This window comes from Hyla sarda, chromosome 5 (genome assembly GCF_029499605.1).
Source record: "Hyla sarda isolate aHylSar1 chromosome 5, aHylSar1.hap1, whole genome shotgun sequence".
Taxonomy (NCBI): domain Eukaryota; kingdom Metazoa; phylum Chordata; class Amphibia; order Anura; family Hylidae; genus Hyla; species Hyla sarda.
In genome coordinates this window covers 162,839,181-162,857,211 of record NC_079193.1, presented here as the reverse complement: position 1 = coordinate 162,857,211, position 18,031 = coordinate 162,839,181, and the positions used below count along the sequence as shown (strand labels likewise).

The 18,031-nt window shown below is 46.5% G+C and overlaps 1 protein-coding gene across 12 annotated transcripts in view; it reads right to left on the bottom strand.

Annotated features, from left to right (window-relative positions):
* The window catches only part of TRAK1 (trafficking kinesin protein 1), a 138,259-nt gene that overhangs the window by 76,048 nt on the left and 44,180 nt on the right, over positions 1–18,031 (bottom strand). The window contains exon 1 of one of the 12 annotated variants that reach the window (XM_056520615.1): positions 6,655–6,906. The exons of 7 other annotated variants lie outside the window; for them this stretch is intronic. In XM_056520615.1, coding sequence (XP_056376590.1) covers positions 6,655–6,754 — 100 coding nt within the window. In that variant the 5' untranslated portion in view covers positions 6,755–6,906. Of the gene's footprint in view, positions 1–6,654; positions 6,907–18,031 lie in introns of those variants that run through there. 4 more of the 12 variants (XM_056520612.1, XM_056520605.1, XM_056520609.1 and 1 more) reach the window with 4 other exon arrangements.

The window sequence follows — 18,031 nt, the reverse complement described above, 5'->3', positions numbered from 1 at the left end:
CTAGGTGATGCTGCATAGAGCAAAAAAAAAAAAAACAGTTATGGTAAAGTGGGCCATAGAGTCCACTTCCTCATAATATCAGCCATTAGAGTATGACACAAATGATGTTCAAAGTTGTTTTTTTAAGCTCTATGCAGCATTGCAAAGAAAATAGGAGAACAGCACCAGAATACTGTCCGTACCCATCAGGTCCTTGGCTGCTTTATGGGGAATCAGGGACCCGACAGTTTCCCTTTTAGTAGTTGTAATGCGCAATAATTTGAACACGTAAAAGGAGCCTTAAAAGGAAAACTGTTAGCTTGCTCCCCCTGCACTAACCAGTGGTACTGCCTGGTAGTTCGGGGGACGCTGATCAGTTTGATGCTTACTGTGCCTGGATCCGCTGCGCCGTTCGGCTGTAATCTATTCGATTTTCGGTATATGCTAATGAGGTGCTAACTTGCACTGGCCGGGCTTACTGGCACTCTGACGTCAGCGCCACCGGCCGCAGCGCCGGCCAGCTCATCAATATTCCTCCATTACAGAGGGAGAGGCGGAGGGAGAGGAGGAATATTGATGAGCTGGGTGGCGCTGCGGCAACCAGTGCTAACGTCAGAGTGCCAATTAGCACCTCATTAGCATATACCGAAAATCGAAGATTATGGCTGAACGGCGCGGCAGATACGGGCACGGTAGGCATCAAACTGATCAGCGTCCCCCACACTATCAGCCAGTACCACTGGTTAGTGCGGGGGGAGAAAGTTGACAGTTTTTCTTTAAAAGGGGTACTCCACTGGAAAAAAAAATTTAACATTTTTTATCAACTGGTGCCAGAAAGTTAAACAGATTTGTAAATTACTTCTATTAAAAAAATCTTAATCCTTCCAGTACTTATCAGCTGCTGTATGATCCACAGGAAGTTCTTTTCTTTTTAAATTTCCTTTCTGTCTGAACACAGTGCTCTCTGCTGACACCTCTGTCCAGGTCAGGAACTTTCCAGAGCAGGATAGGTTTTCTATGGGGATTTGCTCCTACTCTGGACAGTTCCTAAAATTGACAGAGGTGTCAGCAGAGAGCAGTGTTGTCAGACAGAAAGGAAATTAAAGGGGTATTACAGGCAAAAACTTTTTTTATATATATCAACTGGCTCTGGAAAGTTAAACAGATGTGTAAATTACTTCTATTAAAAAATCTTAATCCTTCCAATAGTTATTAGCTTCTGAAGTTTTCTGTCTAACTGCTCAATGATGATGTCACGCTGGGAGCTGTGCATGATGGGAGAATATCCCCATAGGAACTGCACAGCTCCCGGGATGTGAGTCATCAGAGAGCAGTTAGACAGAAAACAACAACTCAACTTCAGAAGCTAATAACTATTGGAAGGATTAAGATTTTTTAATAGAAGTAATTTACAAATCTGTTAAACTTTCCGGAGCCAGTTGATATATAAAAAAAAGTTTTGGCCTGGAATACCCCTTTAAAGAAAAGAACTTCCTGTGGAACATACAGCAGCTGATAAGTAATGGAAGGATTACGATTTTTTATAGAAGTAATTTACAAATCTGTATAACTTTCTGGCACCAGTTGATAAAAAAAACAAAAAAAACAAACAAACAATGTTTTTCAGTGGAGTACTCCTTTAATCTACAGATCTATATACTAATCTGAAACCAAGGAAATGTTAATAGAGGTTACATCCACCCATATGAGGTAGAGCAACGCTAAAGAATCTATTCACCTCACCATCTATCTATTCTCAATTGTTTTCTTTAAAGGGGTAGTCCAGTGGTGAAAAACTTATCCCCTATCCTAAGGATAGAGGATAAGTTTGAGATCGCGGGGGGGGGGGGGGGGTCCGACCGCTGGGGCCCCCTGCGATCTCTCTGTACGGGGGCCAGGCTCTCCTGCCAGATAGCGGGTGTCGACCTCCGCACGAAGCGGCGGCCGACACGCCCCCTCAATACAACTCTATGGCAGAGCCGGAGATTGCCGAAGGCAGCGCTTCGGCTCTGCCATAGAGTTGTATTGAGGAGATCGCAGGGGGCCCCAGCGGTCGGACCCCCCGCGATCTCAAACTTATCCCCTATCCATATGATAGGGGATAAGTTGTTCACCACTGGATTCACCACTGGACTACTCCTTTAAATCCAGCACTGTGTGCTATTGTAGGCTTGACATGAAAGTTACCAAAAATGTTGTTTTATTATAAGAACTATTATACCATTTATTATCCTACATCTTCAAGAATAGACTGATAAAACTACAGGGAAGGCAAGCTCTAAAGGGGGCCCCACACATCAGCAGGTCTTACCAACCATCTCATAGGTATGGGGCTGTCCTTAGGCAAAGCTGTGTGCATGAGGCCTGTAGGACAACAAACGGGGGGGAATTAATCAATTCCGATTGTGGAAAGCTACTTGTGTAGATTGTCTTTCTGGCAGAGTTTATGGCATTTTGGGCCAAATTTATCATTTGGCGCACGGCCTTTGATAACTGTCGCAAATAAAATCTCTTCCAGTCACAGCTTCTTTAGTAAGTGATGTCCGGGTTTACTTAGGTTTGCGGCTTTTAGAAAAGTCGCATATAGTAAATTCATTACCACTGCACTTTCCTGACTAAATAGTCAACTAAATAGAAGTCCAATTCCCATATTATGGAACCTAAGGTGCATTGTTTGCCACCATATGTTGTCTCCATGATCATTGCTTCCTGGGGAGAATACATCTATTATCTTTGTAAGAATTCAGAAACTGCTGAATAAAACTATGGAAAACTTCATGCGCACATGCTCTTTGGATACATAAATGCAATGCTGCAGGCCAAAAACATTCTTCCTGAAAAATGACCTTATACTTTAAACTATTAATATCTGAGCAAAACACAAATTGGTCTTGTATTGTATTCCACAAATAGATGCAGAGATGTGGACAGCAAGATGGGGATCAATGATACCTTTTTCACTGGGGTTTCTAAAAAGGGTAACTTTTATAATTATCTTATAACATTTTGTCGCACTATTCAATGTGCTACATATTATTGCTAATATAAACAATAAAAGTTACGTTTTTTAGTGGAGGTGTTCTAAACAGGGTATCATTGATCACTGCCGAGGATCTTGCTGTTCTGTTAGTTGGAAAACAATTTATTTTAAATCAACTGGTTACAGATTTGTAAATTACTTTGATTAAAAAAAATCTTAATCCTTCCAGTACTTATAAGCTATTGTATACTACAGAGAAATGTATTTTCTTTTTGAATTTTCTTTCTGTCTTACCACAGTGCTCTCTGCGGACACCTCTGTCCATGTCAGGAACTGTCCAGAGCAGGATAGGTTTGCTATGAGGATTTGTTCCTGCTCTGGACAGTTCCTGACATGGACAGAGGTGTCAGCAGAGAGCACTGTGGTCAGACAGAAAGGAAATTCAAAAAGAAAAGATCTTTCTCTGTAGTATACAGCAGTAGTATACAGCAGCTAATAAGTACAAAAAGGATTATTATTATTATTTTTTTAATATAAGTAATTTACAAATCTGTATAACTTTCTGGCACAAGTGGATTTAAAATAAATTGTTTCCCCCTGGGGTACCCCTTTAATTAACTATGTTGCATAATTCTGGGGCAAACAGCACTGAAAAGGCGCAACCACAACCCACACTTTGAATAGTGCCTGTGCAGAGCAATGTTTGGGTGCTGTCTAACGTGCACCAAATCTACCACATGCCGTGGGCCAAAGTGATACATTTAGCACACGTTTGCCAAAAACCAGCCAACAAGAGAGGCACACCACAACCACTTTTGAAAATTTAATTTTTTAAATAGATTTAGCAAAAAATAGAATAAATAGATTTTTGCAAAAAATAACCATTCTCGACTAAGCTTTCATATCTTAATGCGGTCTGGTAAAATGAAAGCTGAGCTGTGATTGGTTGATATGGGAAAACAAGAGAGTTTTGGTTTCATGCGGATTGATAAGTCTAGATGACTGTACTCTACAATGTCACATACTGGTGAGAAACAAGTTTTACAGTACAAAAACACGTAGATGTGACAGACCAAACAAAGCATGCGGGACAGGTGGAAAATATACCGTCATTTATGATTGCTTACAGCATACATTACAGCATGTGGGGAGAGCAGGATGAAATCCATGAGAATCAGCAAGGCTTTAATGGGGTACTCCCCTGGAAAACATTTTTATTTTAATCAACTGGGGACAGAATGTTAAAGGGGTACTCCTGTGGAAATTTTTTTTTTTTTTTTAATCAACTGGTGCCAGAAAGTTACACAGATTTGTAAATTACTTCTATTAAAAAATATAAATCCTTCTAGTACTTTTTAGGGGTTATATACTACAGAAGAAATGCTTTTCTTTTTGGATTTCTCTGATGTCACGACCACAGTGCTCTCTGCTGACCTCTGCTGTCCATTTTTGGAAGTGTCCAGAGCAGAAGAAGATCCCCATAGCAAACATATGCTGCTCTGGACAGTTCCTAAAATGGACAGCAGAGGTCAGCAGAGAGCACTGTGGTCGTGACATCAGAGAAAACTAAAAAGAAAAACATTTCTTCTGCAGTATACAGGCCATAAAATGTATTGGAAGGATTAAGATTTTTTAATAGAAGTAATTTACAAATCTGTTTAACTTTCTGGCACCAGTTGATTAAAAAAAAAAAAAAAAAAAAGTTTTCCACAGGGGTACCCCCTTTAAACAGATTTATAAATTACTTCTATTAAAAAAAATCATAATCCTTCCTGTACTTATCAGCTGTTTGCTCCACAGGAATTTCTTTTCTGTCTGACCACAGTGCTCTCTGCTGACACCTCTTTCCATTTTAGGAACTGACTGGAGCAGGAGAGGTTTGCTATGGGGATTTGCTCCTACTCTGGACAGTTCCTAAAATGGACAGAGGTGTCAGCAAAGAGCACTGTGGTCAGAGAAAGGAAATTCTTAAAGAAAAGAACTTCCTGTGGAGCCTACAGCAGCTGATAAGTACTGGAAGGATTAAGATTTTTTAATAGAAGTAATTCACAAATCTGTTTAACTTTCTGGCACCAGTTGATAAAAAAAAATAAAAAAAAAATAAAATGTTTTCCAGGAGAGTACCCCTATAAACATCAGTATGTGGCACAGGGCGGCAGCCTATGTATGTATTCAGTCAAAGAGATTCACAGGATTTTTTTTTTTTTTTTTGTATAAGAGACAGGATAAATACAAAAGACCTCCAAAACACACACATTAAAAAAAAAAAAAAAAAAACACTAAGCAATCTGATTGGTTGCTACTCTTCCTCTACATAGGTTTAGAAACCTCTCCCTCCGTCTCTTTTTGCATTCTCTGCAATATTGTAATTCCATTGTGGTTTACTTATTACAGTGTTTCCCAACGAGGGTGCCTCCAGCTGTTGCAAAACTACAACTCCCAGCATGCCCGGACAGCCAAAGGCTGTCCGGGCATGCTGGGAGTTGTAGTTTTACAACAATTAGAGGCACACCGGTTGGGAAACACTGACTTCCTATATTGTCTTTTTGTAGAACCGCGCTGTAATGCACGACGCAGGAGCCTGAGCTGACCAGTTGTACTAGAACTTTGTCAGATTATTATGTTATGATTGAAAAACCAATAAAATATTCACACCTGGCAGATCTAACGCATAAATAAAGACTGAAATTCCAAAGTTGCAGTCATATGAATGGATCGGATCTGCAGCATGTACATGGAATTTTACATTGTGCTGAATAGGATAGTCAAAGAAATGTCTGCAGCAAATGTAATGCATGTGAATATCTGCGCTCGCTCTCCGTTTCTGCTCGCATTGGTACCATGGTTTCCGTTTTAGGCTACACATACGCTGACATTTTTTGCATTACACTACAATATTCATTTCAACTATGGTGCTACAGTGCAATATTTTTATTTATAAAAAGATATATATAATATAATAATTATAAATACAAAATATGCACAAACAAGGAAAAAAAGGAGTCTAAGAGTTTATATGACAGAGTAATAGTCAGGCTGCATTCACACCACGTTTTTGCAATACAGTTCCCGTATACTTTTTCAATGTGAAAACCGCATGGAACCGTATTGAAAACCGTATGCACTGACTCTCCATTGAAAACTGTATGCCAAACGATGCATCAGGTTGTGTCCCTTTTGCATCCTGTACAGTCTACCACGGTTTTTGGTCCGGGTGAAAAACTGTATTAAACCGTATACATTTTTTTTTTTTTTGTCACAGGAGTCAATGGGAACCATACAGAACTATATGTGCGTACGCTTCCATCCGGTTTTCACCATATGATTTTGACTTTGCACAGTTTTTTTTCTTGGAATTTCAATCAAACAAGTGAAACTTTATTCAAAATGGAGTGAAAAGTTAAAACCGTACATTTTTTTTCTCAAAAAACGGATGCAACCGGACATCATTTTTCAAACTGTATACAGTTTTTAACTGTATACTGGTTGAAATTTGTACACAAGTTTTGATACAGTTTAGTCCGGTTTTGAAGAATCCATTTTTCATCAAAAACCTGATACGGGAACTGTATTGCAAAAACGTGGTGTGAATGCAGCCTTACTTGATCTAATACAACTACAAGGTGTCTCCACTCATACAAAGCATCTGCCTGTAGCTATGATACAAGATCACGTCTGGCAAACTCCCCATTTACCTTCCTCCACAAAGTCCAGCCGGTCAGCAGTGTCATCGTACGGGATCTCCTGGTCATCTTCACAGTCACACTCATAGCTTTCCTCATCAATAAAGGACATTTCCAAGGCTCGGGGGACAATCAGCTAATAAAAGGCAGCAAGGATCTTAATAGTTAAAGGCACATGTAGAGTGGCCCCATAGGGGCCTCATAGATGGCACAGCTAAAAGCCAGCGAGTGCCCCATTTCTGGGGCGGCATCCCTGATCTCTCACATACTGGTAGCACTATGTGATTAAGCCTGAGCTCTCTCACGGCTGACACATAAGTGTAACCAGCAGGGACTGGGATACACCCAAGTGAACCGCAGCACCTGTAACACCTCCATGTAGACAGCTTATAGGTGTACAGATGAGAAGCAGTAGCAACTAGAGAGAACTATTTTAAAATACAAATACATTTTTTTTAAACCCTTTCTGTTTTTGAGCAGAGTTAAAAGTATGGGTTTTTATATTCCTGGTGTCCCCCATTGCACGGGAATGGTATGTTCCCAGTAAGTTTCATAGCAACAGGCAGCAAGGAAGTGCTGGCCGATACTAAACCTTGCTGAGGGTGGGACTGCAGGTTACCTTGTCAATGATTCATTAACCCTGCGAGTGACAGCAAAACAATTACATTCCAGTGCACAGCTGTCCGAGTCAGGGAACACTGCACTATATATAGCTGATGGGCTCTGTGGATCCCAAAATGACAATAATGCTCAACCCCGAGCGGCTAGGAGATCTAACATCAACCAGTTCAGGGCTCGTTTACTAAGCAGGTTCCTCTCCAAATAAAGGAAGCAAAAAAAAAAAATATATATATATAATATATATATATAATATATATATATATATATATATATATATATATATATATATATATATACACACACACACACAAATATATATACATACACACACACACTGCGCAAAAAAATAAGGGGAACACTACACTTAAAGCGTACCTGTCAGATCCAAAAAAAAAAAAAAAAAAATTTATATATCACTCAGTACCTAATCCTGACCATTTACATCAAATTTTTCTAGCACCTTTATTTATTTTTTATTACACTTTTAATTTTGCAAAAACAAAAGGCAATGTCCAGCGTGGAGGTTCAAGCACTTCTTGGAAGTTTATTCAGCAATTGGCCAACATGACAAACAGGTGACGCGTTTCGGCCACAGTGCGCAGCCTTAATCGTACGCACTGTGGCCGAAACGCGTCACCGGTTTGTCATGTTGGCCAATTGCTGAATAAACTTCCAAGAAGTGCTTGAACCTCCACGCTGGACATTGCCTTTTGTCTTTGCTGTTACTCTGGATCGAGGGTCCGGTCCTAGTCTCGTGTCGTGGAGTTGGCGAGAGGGAGAGCTGTGTCTACCATTGTTTGCTTCACTTTTAATTTAGCTCACTGGTCATAATTCCCCTCAAAGGGAGGGGGCGTGGCCTCACTGTACAGATCTCTGCTAGTATAAGCAGAACTACAACTCCCAGCTTGTCCTCACAGACAGTAGCGGGACACAAGCTGACAGTGGGATGATTTTTCCTCCAGCTGTGAGCTCTGCACTCACAGCTGTCAATCAAGGAAGTGTGTCCATGACATAGGTGATGATGCATGGACACAGCAGGACTAGTATGTATCCAAGAAGGCAGGGGGGGCAGTTGTTTGACTGGCTTTTTCAGTATGAAATACTGAAAATTTTCTAATGAAAGCAATTGCAAAACCTATTGGATTTGCATGCTTTACAACATATCAAAAGTTTTTGTATCTGACAGTGTCCATTTAAACAACAGCATGTGGAATTGATTGTCAATCAGTGTTGCTTCCTGAGTGGACAGTGTGATTTCACAGAAGTGTGATTGACTTGGAGTTACATTGTGGTAACATTACAACAGGTAGAAGTTATTGTCAATTAGCAAGACACCCCCAATAAAGAAGTGGTTCTGCAGGTGGTGACCACATTCCACTTCTCAGTTCCTATGCTTCCTGGCTGATTTTTTGGTCACTTTTGAATGCTGGCGTTGCTTTCATTCTAGTGGTAGCACGAGATGGAGTCTACAACCCACACAAGTGGCTCAGGCAGTGCAGCTCAACCAGGATCACACATCAATGTGAGCTGTGGCAAGAAGGTTTGCTGTGTCTATCAGCGTAGTGTCCAGAGCATGGAGGCGCTACCAGGAGACAGGCCAGTACATCAGGAGATGTGGAGGAGGACTTAGGAGGGCAAGAACCCAGCAGCAGGACTGCTACCTCTGCCTTTGTGCAAGGAGGAGCAGGTGGAGCACTGCCAGAGCCCTGCAAAATGACCTCCAGCAGCCCACAAATGTGCATGTGTCCACTCAAACGGTCAGAAACAGACTCCATGAGGGTGGTATAAGGGCCCGACGGCCACAGTTGGGGGTTGAGCTTACAGCCCAACACCGTGCAGGACGTTTTGCATTTGCCAGAGAACACCAAGATTGGCAAATTCGCCTTCGCCACTGTTGTCCTGTGCTCTTCACAGATGAAAGCAGGTTCATACTGAGCACATGTGACAGAGTCTGGAGACGCTGTGGAGAACGTTCTGCTGCCTGCAACATCCTCCAGTCAGTAATGGTGTGGGGTGGCATTTCTTTGGGGGGAGGGGGGGGACACAAAGCCCTCCATGTGCTTGCCAGAGACAAGTCATTAGGTACCGAGAGGAGATCATATGCTGGTGCGGTTAGCCCTGGGTTCCTCTTAATGCAAGACAATGCTAGACTTCATGTGGCTGGAGTGTGTCAACAGTTCCTGCAAGAGGAAGGCATTGATGCTATGGACTGGCCTGCCCGTTCTGCAGACTGGAATCCGATTGAGCGCATCTTGGACATCATGTCTTGCGCCATCCACCAACGCCACGTTGCACCACAGATTGTCCGCCACCTCATCAGGAGCATGCCCCGGCGTTGTAGAGAGGTCATACCGATATGTGGAGGCCACACACACTGCTGAGCCTCATTTTGACTTGTTTTAAGGACATTATATCAAAGTTGTATCAGCCTGTAGTGTGGTTTTCCACTTTGATTTTGAGTGAGACTCCATATCCAGACCTCCATGGGTTGATAAATTTTATTTCCATTGATAATTTTTGTGTGATTTTGTTGTCAGCACATTCAACTATGTAAAGACTAAAGTATTTGATACGATTAGTTCATTCATTCAGATCTAGGATGTGTTATCTAAGTGTTCCCTTTATTTTTTTGAGCAGTGTATATATACATACACACACATACACTTTTTGTTTCCATGCCGGAGTGCCGCTTCTTCTTTGCATTTGGATATGATGTTTATGGCACACTGAGTCTTGTCCCCAGCAGCAGAGCACCCAGCTGGACCCAGAGTCCTGAACGTTGTTTATGTATATGTGTATAAATATATCTCTAAACTCAAACAAAGGTTACATACACACATATCACTACGTAAATACATGTAGTATGTAAGGTGGGAAAACTCCGCAAATCCTCGGTTGCACAAGGATAAAACTTTTTTTTTTACTGAGTTGAAGGTGCTATTGTGCTGGTCTTGGGGCTAAATGGCCCCAAGATGTTGTGAGGTTATCGTAAAGCTGAGGCTATCTTTTTGTGAACTGGCTATTTCCTGTTGGAGTTCATTCACTTAAACTACAAATCCCATAATTCCTTGTTTGTAAGTGTGAGGTCTCTTTTTTCCCCTCTCACACATCAGCCACTCCAGCCACTCCACCCACTGACCCACAGTGGGTATAGACCAGTGTTCTCTGACCAGGGTGCTTCCAGCTGTTGCAAAACTGTTGCAAAACTACAATTCTTCTCCCTCTCACCCAGTGGTCACTCCAACCATTGAAACAAAGACAGTCTTCCCACTGAACACCCAACTAGCGATGTAATGCCTTGAGACACATTGCAACCTGTGAAAACCTGAGACGCTGGCCATTTTGTATACTGTTAAAAATAAACTTTGGGGCAAAGATCACCATGAAACAAAAGGTACAGACACTATACTAGCTTAACAGTTTTTTCCTTTCATTCGCCCGTCACAAAATAATGGTAGTTATTAATAATGGCAATTATGGGTTAAAACGGCTGTTAGAAAAATCCCTTAGACTATAATGGGATTTTCTAACAGCCGATTTTCAAGATTTTTATGACTGACATTTATAACGGAGGTATTTTTATAGTGTGAAAGCAGCCTTACAGGTACAGTCCCACTCTTGTCGTCAGTTTACGTGTTGTATTGAAGCTCTGTTCCAATAAAGAGAGTAGAGCAGAGTTGTAATTCTACACACAATCTGAGGACAGGTGTGGCACTGTTTTTGGGGAAAAAAAACAAACAACTAACTATATTTATTTATTTTTAGATAATCCCTTGTCATGTTAAAGTTTTCAGCATTATTAAAATGTTAGCACTGGTAACCAGAGCTATTGTGTCTCTACCTTGTTGCCATTGACTTCTATCTGACAAATATCCATCTACATCCTGTTCTGAAACAAGACAGAATAAAGGAACCAGCATCTTTTGTGTGTCCTTTCGTACCGTTATAATTTTGCCCCCCCCCCCCCCCCCCAAAACAAGAATGTTTCAACAGGATGCAAAAAAACCTGATGTGAACAGGCTCTAAGACCCCTGTAACATCACATTATGGGAACACCGGGACACTGGAAAAAGTTATGCCGACGAACACTGTGGCGTATACACAAAGTTTAATGGACTGAACCTATACTACTAGTGACAGTAGTTCAGTCCATTTTTTTTAAACATACACTTTTTTGTGTGGGACTCTAAAGTACAGGAAAAGGACCAAACCTAGCTACTAAATCACTATGTTAAGTCCATTTAGCTCAATAGGCGCTTGCCTGATACGTTGATTGCTTTACATGCTGGTATCCCGATGTATAATGTTAACAAAGCCCCGAATCAGGATGTGAATGGGGCTTTACATGCATAGACCGATTGGTCACAGATACAGGAAATCCTTAGAAGCTAGAAGACGACAGGACAGACATAACGGAGGATTTCAGTGGATAACACAACGCACCATGTCATTAGGGATTTTGTTATCAGATTACAAAAAAAAGTGGTTCTTCAAGTGGAGTAAGAATTAAAGAAAGTCCCCACTCATCATAAAGTTACAGTAATGACAGTAATCGTTCCATGGAATGTAGCATAGTCAGTATCACACAGCTACATAGTTACGGAAGGAAGAGGCTAAAATCTATAGAGTTTAACTAACGGAGGGAAAGGACATGGATGAAAGTAGTAAATAGTAATACTTTGTTTCTCCCTATTGATTCAGAGGAAGACAAAAAAAAATTAACCATTAACTAGCCCTAAAAGACACACATCTGAAGCTGGCCCATATGGATGGTACAACACCAACATGCAGTGGACAACGTCCATACAAATTACGTGCAAATATATCCATTGGCAACCTCAATATTATGGTGGAATTTCCGTGCGGAATTCCACGCGAACATTCCACAGCAGCAAAGTCCCATTGATTTTTTATTAGATTCTGTTGCACTGTTCACATGGACGAATTTCCATGCCAGATGTTTCTGGTGCAGAAATTATTCTTTCTGCAAACGCTGGAACCATGTCTATTCTTTCTGCGTAGTCCGCAAGGAACTGCATTTCTGTCTATGAGACAGTACATCTCTAAGCGGTCCTTCCAGCGCTCCGCTGTTGGTGGAACGTCCACACAGAAAATTCCTGTGTGGACATTTCACCATGTGAACATAGCCTCAGAGCGTATCCTAAACCTTTGCTACCAGGACTGTACGTAATAATATGCACCTGACCGTGAAACATTGAAGCAGATATTTTTGGCGTGTCTGAAGGGGGGAGGCAATGGTCTGCTTGCCAGGTGGCATTACCTTTAGCATAGGCACCTTGTGAAGCTGCAAGTAGCACTGATGTTGGATGAGCGGACGCAATCTTTATCCCTATTTTACATCCTTACAAATCTGTGCATGTCTTTTGAGTGAAAAAAAAGAATTTTAATAATTTAAACAGAAAAAAAAATCCGTTTACAATGCAGGTACTGACAATAACTTAATTTGCAGGTCATATTTTTAGAGGTTGACTTTCCTTCAGGTCATCTGAAAACCCCTTATAAAAGACACATATGATGTGAACTTCACAGACTGAACCACTTCTGTTTCCATAGCTACAGAATCTGACACCGCATAAATTTGTGACCAAATTAGGAGCAGTACAAAGATTGATATAACTAGGCTGAGGTTTACGTAAGCGTTTATCCATATAAAAAAGTATAATAATATTACATCATGGTTCCCACCTTTAAATCTATTATAATGACATCAACCTTAAGCCACTATTAGCCTATGTTCACATGATGCTTAGTCTGCACAGAGATGCATTGCCGTCTATGAGATGGCACATTTCCAAGAGGTCCTAGCGCCAGCATGTTCTGCTGGCGGTGGAATGTTCCACCATGTGAACACAGCCTTATAGATTACAATGAGATCATTAGGGTCCATTCACACTACGGAATACTGTCTTTCTGTATTATAACACCCACCTCTGCAACCACACCTATTTCAGACATCATGTATGACACCAATGTATATTGCACAGGCGTTAAGTGAGCTTTCATTTAACATTCTTGTACATGCTTGAAGCTATAGGGTCTCATAATTGCCACATATCAGCAAGGGCAAACTAGAAGACCAGAAGAGAGACCGGGGGAGAGAGAGAGAGACCGGGAGAGAGAGAGAGACCGGGAGAGAGAGACCGGGAGAGAGAGACGGGAGAGAGAGAGAGAGACCGGGAAAGAGCGAGAGAGACCGGGAAAGAGCGAGAGAGACCGGGAAAGAGCGAGAGAGACCGGGAAGAGAGCGAGAGAGACCGGGAGAGAGAGAGAGAGACCGGGAGAGAGAGAGAGAGACCGGGAGAGAGAGAGAGAGACCGGGAGAGGAGAGAGACCGGGAGAGAGAGAGACCGGGAGAGAGAGAGACCGGGAGAGAGAGAGAGAGAGAGAGAGAGAGAGACCGGGAAAGACAGAGACCGGGAAAGAGAGAGACCGGGGAGAGAGAGAGAGAGAGACGGGAGAGAGAGAGACGGGGGAGAGAGAGAGAGACGGGGGAGAGAGAGAGAGACGGGGGAGAGAGAGAGAGACGGGGGAGAGAGAGAGAGACGAGGGGGAGAGAGAGAGACGGGGAGAGAGAGAGAGACGAGGGGGAGAGAGAGAGACGGGGGAGAGAGAGAGAGACGGGGGGGAGAGAGAGAGACGGGGGGGAGAGAGAGAGACGGGGGGGAGAGAGAGAGACGGGGGGGAGAGAGAGACGGGGGAGAGAGAGAGAGACGGGGAGAGAGAGACGGGGGAGAGAGAGAGAGACGGGGAGAGAGAGAGAGACGGGGAGAGAGAGAGAGACGGGGAGAGAGAGAGAGAGACGGGGAGAAAGAGAGAGAGACGGGGAGAGAGAGAGAGAGACGGGGAGAGAGAGAGAGAGACGGGGAGAGAGAGAGAGAGACGGGGAGAGAGAGAGAGAGACGGGGAGAGAGAGAGAGAGACCGTGAGAGAGAGAGAGAGAGAGAGAGAGATGGGGGAGAGAGAGAGAGACGGGGGAGAGAGAGAGAGACGGGGGGAGAGAGAGAGAGACGGGGGAGAGACCGGGAGAGAGAGAGAGAGACCGGGAGAGAGAGAGACCGGGGAGAGAGAGAGACGGGGGGAGAGAGAGAGAGACGGGGGGAGAGAGAGAGAGACGGGGGGGAGAGAGAGAGACGGGGGAGAGAGAGAGACGGGGGAGAGAGAGAGAGACGGGGGAGAGAGAGAGAGACGGGGAGAGAGAGAGAGACGGGGAGAGAGAGAGAGAGACGGGGAGAGAGAGAGAGAGACGGGGAGAGAGAGAGAGACGGGGAGAGAGAGAGAGACGGGGAGAGAGAGAGAGACGGGGAGAGAGAGAGAGAGACGGGGAGAGAGAGAGAGAGAGACGGGGAGAGAGAGAGAGAGACGGGGAGAGAGAGAGAGACGGGGGAGAGACCGGGAGAGAGAGAGAGAGACCGGGGAGAGAGAGAGAGAGACCGGGAGAGAGAGAGAGAGAGAGAGACCGGGAGAGAGAGAGACGGGGAGAGAGAGAGAGACGGGGGGAGAGAGAGAGAGACGGGGGGGAGAGAGAGAGACGGGGGGGGAGAGAGACGGGGGAGAGAGAGAGAGACGGGGGAGAGAGAGAGAGACGGGGGAGAGAGAGAGAGACGGGGAGAGAGAGAGAGAGACGGGGGAGAGAGAGAGAGAGACGGGGGAGAGAGAGAGAGAGACGGGGGAGAGAGAGAGAGAGACGGGGAGAGAGAGAGACGGGGAGAGAGAGAGAGAGAGACGGGGAGAGAGAGAGAGAGACGGGGAGAGAGAGAGAGAGACGGGGAGAGAGAGAGAGACGGGGAGAGAGAGAGAGAGACGGGGAGAGAGAGAGAGACGGGGAGAGAGAGAGAGACGGGGAGAGAGAGAGAGAGAGAGACCGGGAGAGAGAGAGAGAGACCGGGAGAGAGAGAGAGAGAGAGACCGGGAGAGAGAGAGAGAGACCGGGAGAGAGAGAGAGAGACCGGGAGAGAGAGAGAGAGACCGGGAGAGAGAGAGACCGGGAGAGAGAGAGACCGGGAGAGAGAGAGAGAGAGAGAGAGAGAGAGAGAGACCGGGAAAGAGAGAGACCGGGAAAGAGAGAGACCGGGAAAGAGAGAGACCGGGAAAGAGAGAGAGAGACCGGGAAAGAGAGAGAGAGACCGGGAGAGAGAGAGAGAGACCGGGAGAGAGAGAGACGGGGGAGAGAGAGAGAGACGGGGGAGAGAGAGAGAGACGGGGGAGAGAGAGAGAGACGGGGGAGAGAGAGAGAGAGACGGGGGAGAGAGAGAGAGAGACGGGGGAGAGAGAGAGAGACGGGGGAGAGAGAGAGAGACGGGGGAGAGAGAGAGAGACGGGGGAGAGAGAGAGAGACGGGGGAGAGAGAGAGAGACGGGGGAGAGAGAGAGAGACGGGGAGAGAGAGAGAGACGGGGGAGAGAGAGAGAGACGGGGAGAGAGAGAGAGACGGGGGAGAGAGAGAGACGGGGGGGAGAGAGAGAGACGGGGGGAGAGAGAGAGACGGGGGAGAGAGAGAGAGACGGGGGAGAGAGAGAGAGACGGGGGAGAGAGAGAGAGACGGGGGAGAGAGAGAGAGACGGGGGAGAGAGAGAGAGACGGGGGAGAGAGAGAGACGGGGGAGAGAGAGAGAGACGGGGGAGAGAGAGAGAGACGGGGGAGAGGGAGAGAGAGACCGGGGAGGGAGAGAGAGGACCGGGGAGGGAGAGAGAGACGGGGAGAGAGAGAGAGACCGGGGAGAGAGAGAGACCGGGAGAGAGAGAGACGGGGGGGAGAGAGAGAGACGGCGGGAGAGAGAGAGACGGGAGAGAGACGGGGAGAGAGACGGGGAGAGAGACGGGGAGAGAGAGAGAGAGACCGGGGGAGAGAGAGAGAGGGACCGGGAGAGAAAGAGAGAGAGAGAGACCGGGAGAGAGAGAGAGAGACCGGGAGAGAGAGAGAGAGAGAGAGAGAGAGACGGGGGAGAGAGAGAGAGACGGGGGAGAGAGAGAGAGACGGGGGAGAGAGAGAGAGAGAGAGACCGGGAGAGAGAGAGAGAGACCGGGGAGAGAGAGAGAGGACCGGGAGAGAGAGAGAGAGAGAGACCGGGAGAGGGAGAGAGAGAGACCGGGAGAGGGAGAGAGAGAGACGGGGAGAGAGAGAGAGAGACGGGGAGAGAGAGAGAGAGACGGGGGGGAGAGAGAGAGACGGCGGGAGAGAGAGAGACGGAGAGAGACGGGGAGAGAGACGGGGAGAGAGACGGGGAGAGAGAGAGAGAGACCGGGGGAGAGAGAGAGAGAGACCGGGAGAGAGAGAGAGAGACCGGGAGAGAGAGAGAGAGAGAGAGAGAGAGACGGGGGAGAGAGAGAGAGACGGGGGAGAGAGAGAGAGACGGGGAGAGAGAGAGAGAGAGAGACCGGGGAGAGAGAGAGAGAGACCGGGAGAGAGAGAGAGGGACCGGGAGAGAGAGAGAGAGAGAGACCGGGAGAGGGAGAGAGAGAGACCGGGAGAGGAGAGAGAGAGACGGGGAGAGAGAGAGACGGGGGAGAGAGAGAGACGGGGGAGAGAGAGAGAGAGACGGGGAGAGAGAGAGACGGGGAGAGAGAGAGAGAGACGGGGGAGAGAGAGAGAGAGACGGGGGAGAGAGAGAGAGAGACGGGGAGAGAGAGAGAGAGACGGGGAGAGAGAGAGAGAGACGGGGGAGAGAGAGAGAGAGACGGGGAGAGAGAGAGAGACGGGGAGAGAGAGAGAGAGACGGGAGAGAGAGAGAGAGAGACGGGGAGAGAGAGAGAGACGGGAGAGAGAGAGAGAGACGGGGGAGAGAGAGAGAGACGGGGGAGAGAGAGAGAGACGGGGGGAGAGAGAGAGAGACGGGGAGAGAGAGAGAGACGGGGAGAGAGAGAGAGACGGGGGAGAGAGAGAGAGACGGGGGAGAGAGAGAGAGACGGGGGAGAGAGAGAGAGACGGGGGAGAGAGAGAGAGACGGGGGAGAGAGAGAGAGACGGGGGAGAGAGAGAGAGACGGGGAGAGAGAGAGAGACGGGGGAGAGAGAGAGACGGGGGAGAGAGAGAGAGACGGGGGAGAGAGAGAGAGACGGGGGAGAGAGAGAGAGAGACGGGGAGGAGAGAGAGACGGGAGGGAGAGAGAGACGGGGAGAGGGAGAGAGACCGGGAGAGAGAGAGACGGGGGGAGAGAGAGAGACGGCGGAGAGAGAGAGACGGCGGGAGAGAGAGACGGCGGGAGAGAGAGAGACGGGAGAGAGACGGGAGAGAGACGGGGAGAGAGAGAGAGAGACCGGGGAGAGAGAGAGAGGACCGGGAGAGAGAGAGAGAGAGACCGGGGAGAGAGAGAGAGACCGGGAGAGAGAGAGAGAGACCGGAGAGAGAGAGAGAGAGACGGGGAGAGAGAGAGAGACGGGGGAGAGAGAGAGAGACGGGGGAGAGAGAGAGAGACGGGGGAGGAGAGAGAGAGACGGGGAGAGAGAGAGAGAGACGGGGAGAGGGAGAGAGAGACGGGGAGGGAGAGAGAGACGGGGAGAGAGAGAGAGACCGGGGAGAGAGAGAGACGGGGGGGAGAGAGAGAGACGGCGGGAGAGAGAGAGACGGGCGGGAGAGAGAGACGGCGGGAGAGAGAGAGACGGGAGAGAGACGGGGAGAGAGACGGGGAGAGAGAGAGAGAGACCGGGGGAAGAGAGAGAGAGGGACCGGGAGAGAGAGAGAGAGACCGGGAGAGAGAGAGAGACCGGGAGAGAGAGAGAGAGACCGGGGAGAGAGAGAGAGAGAGACGGGGGA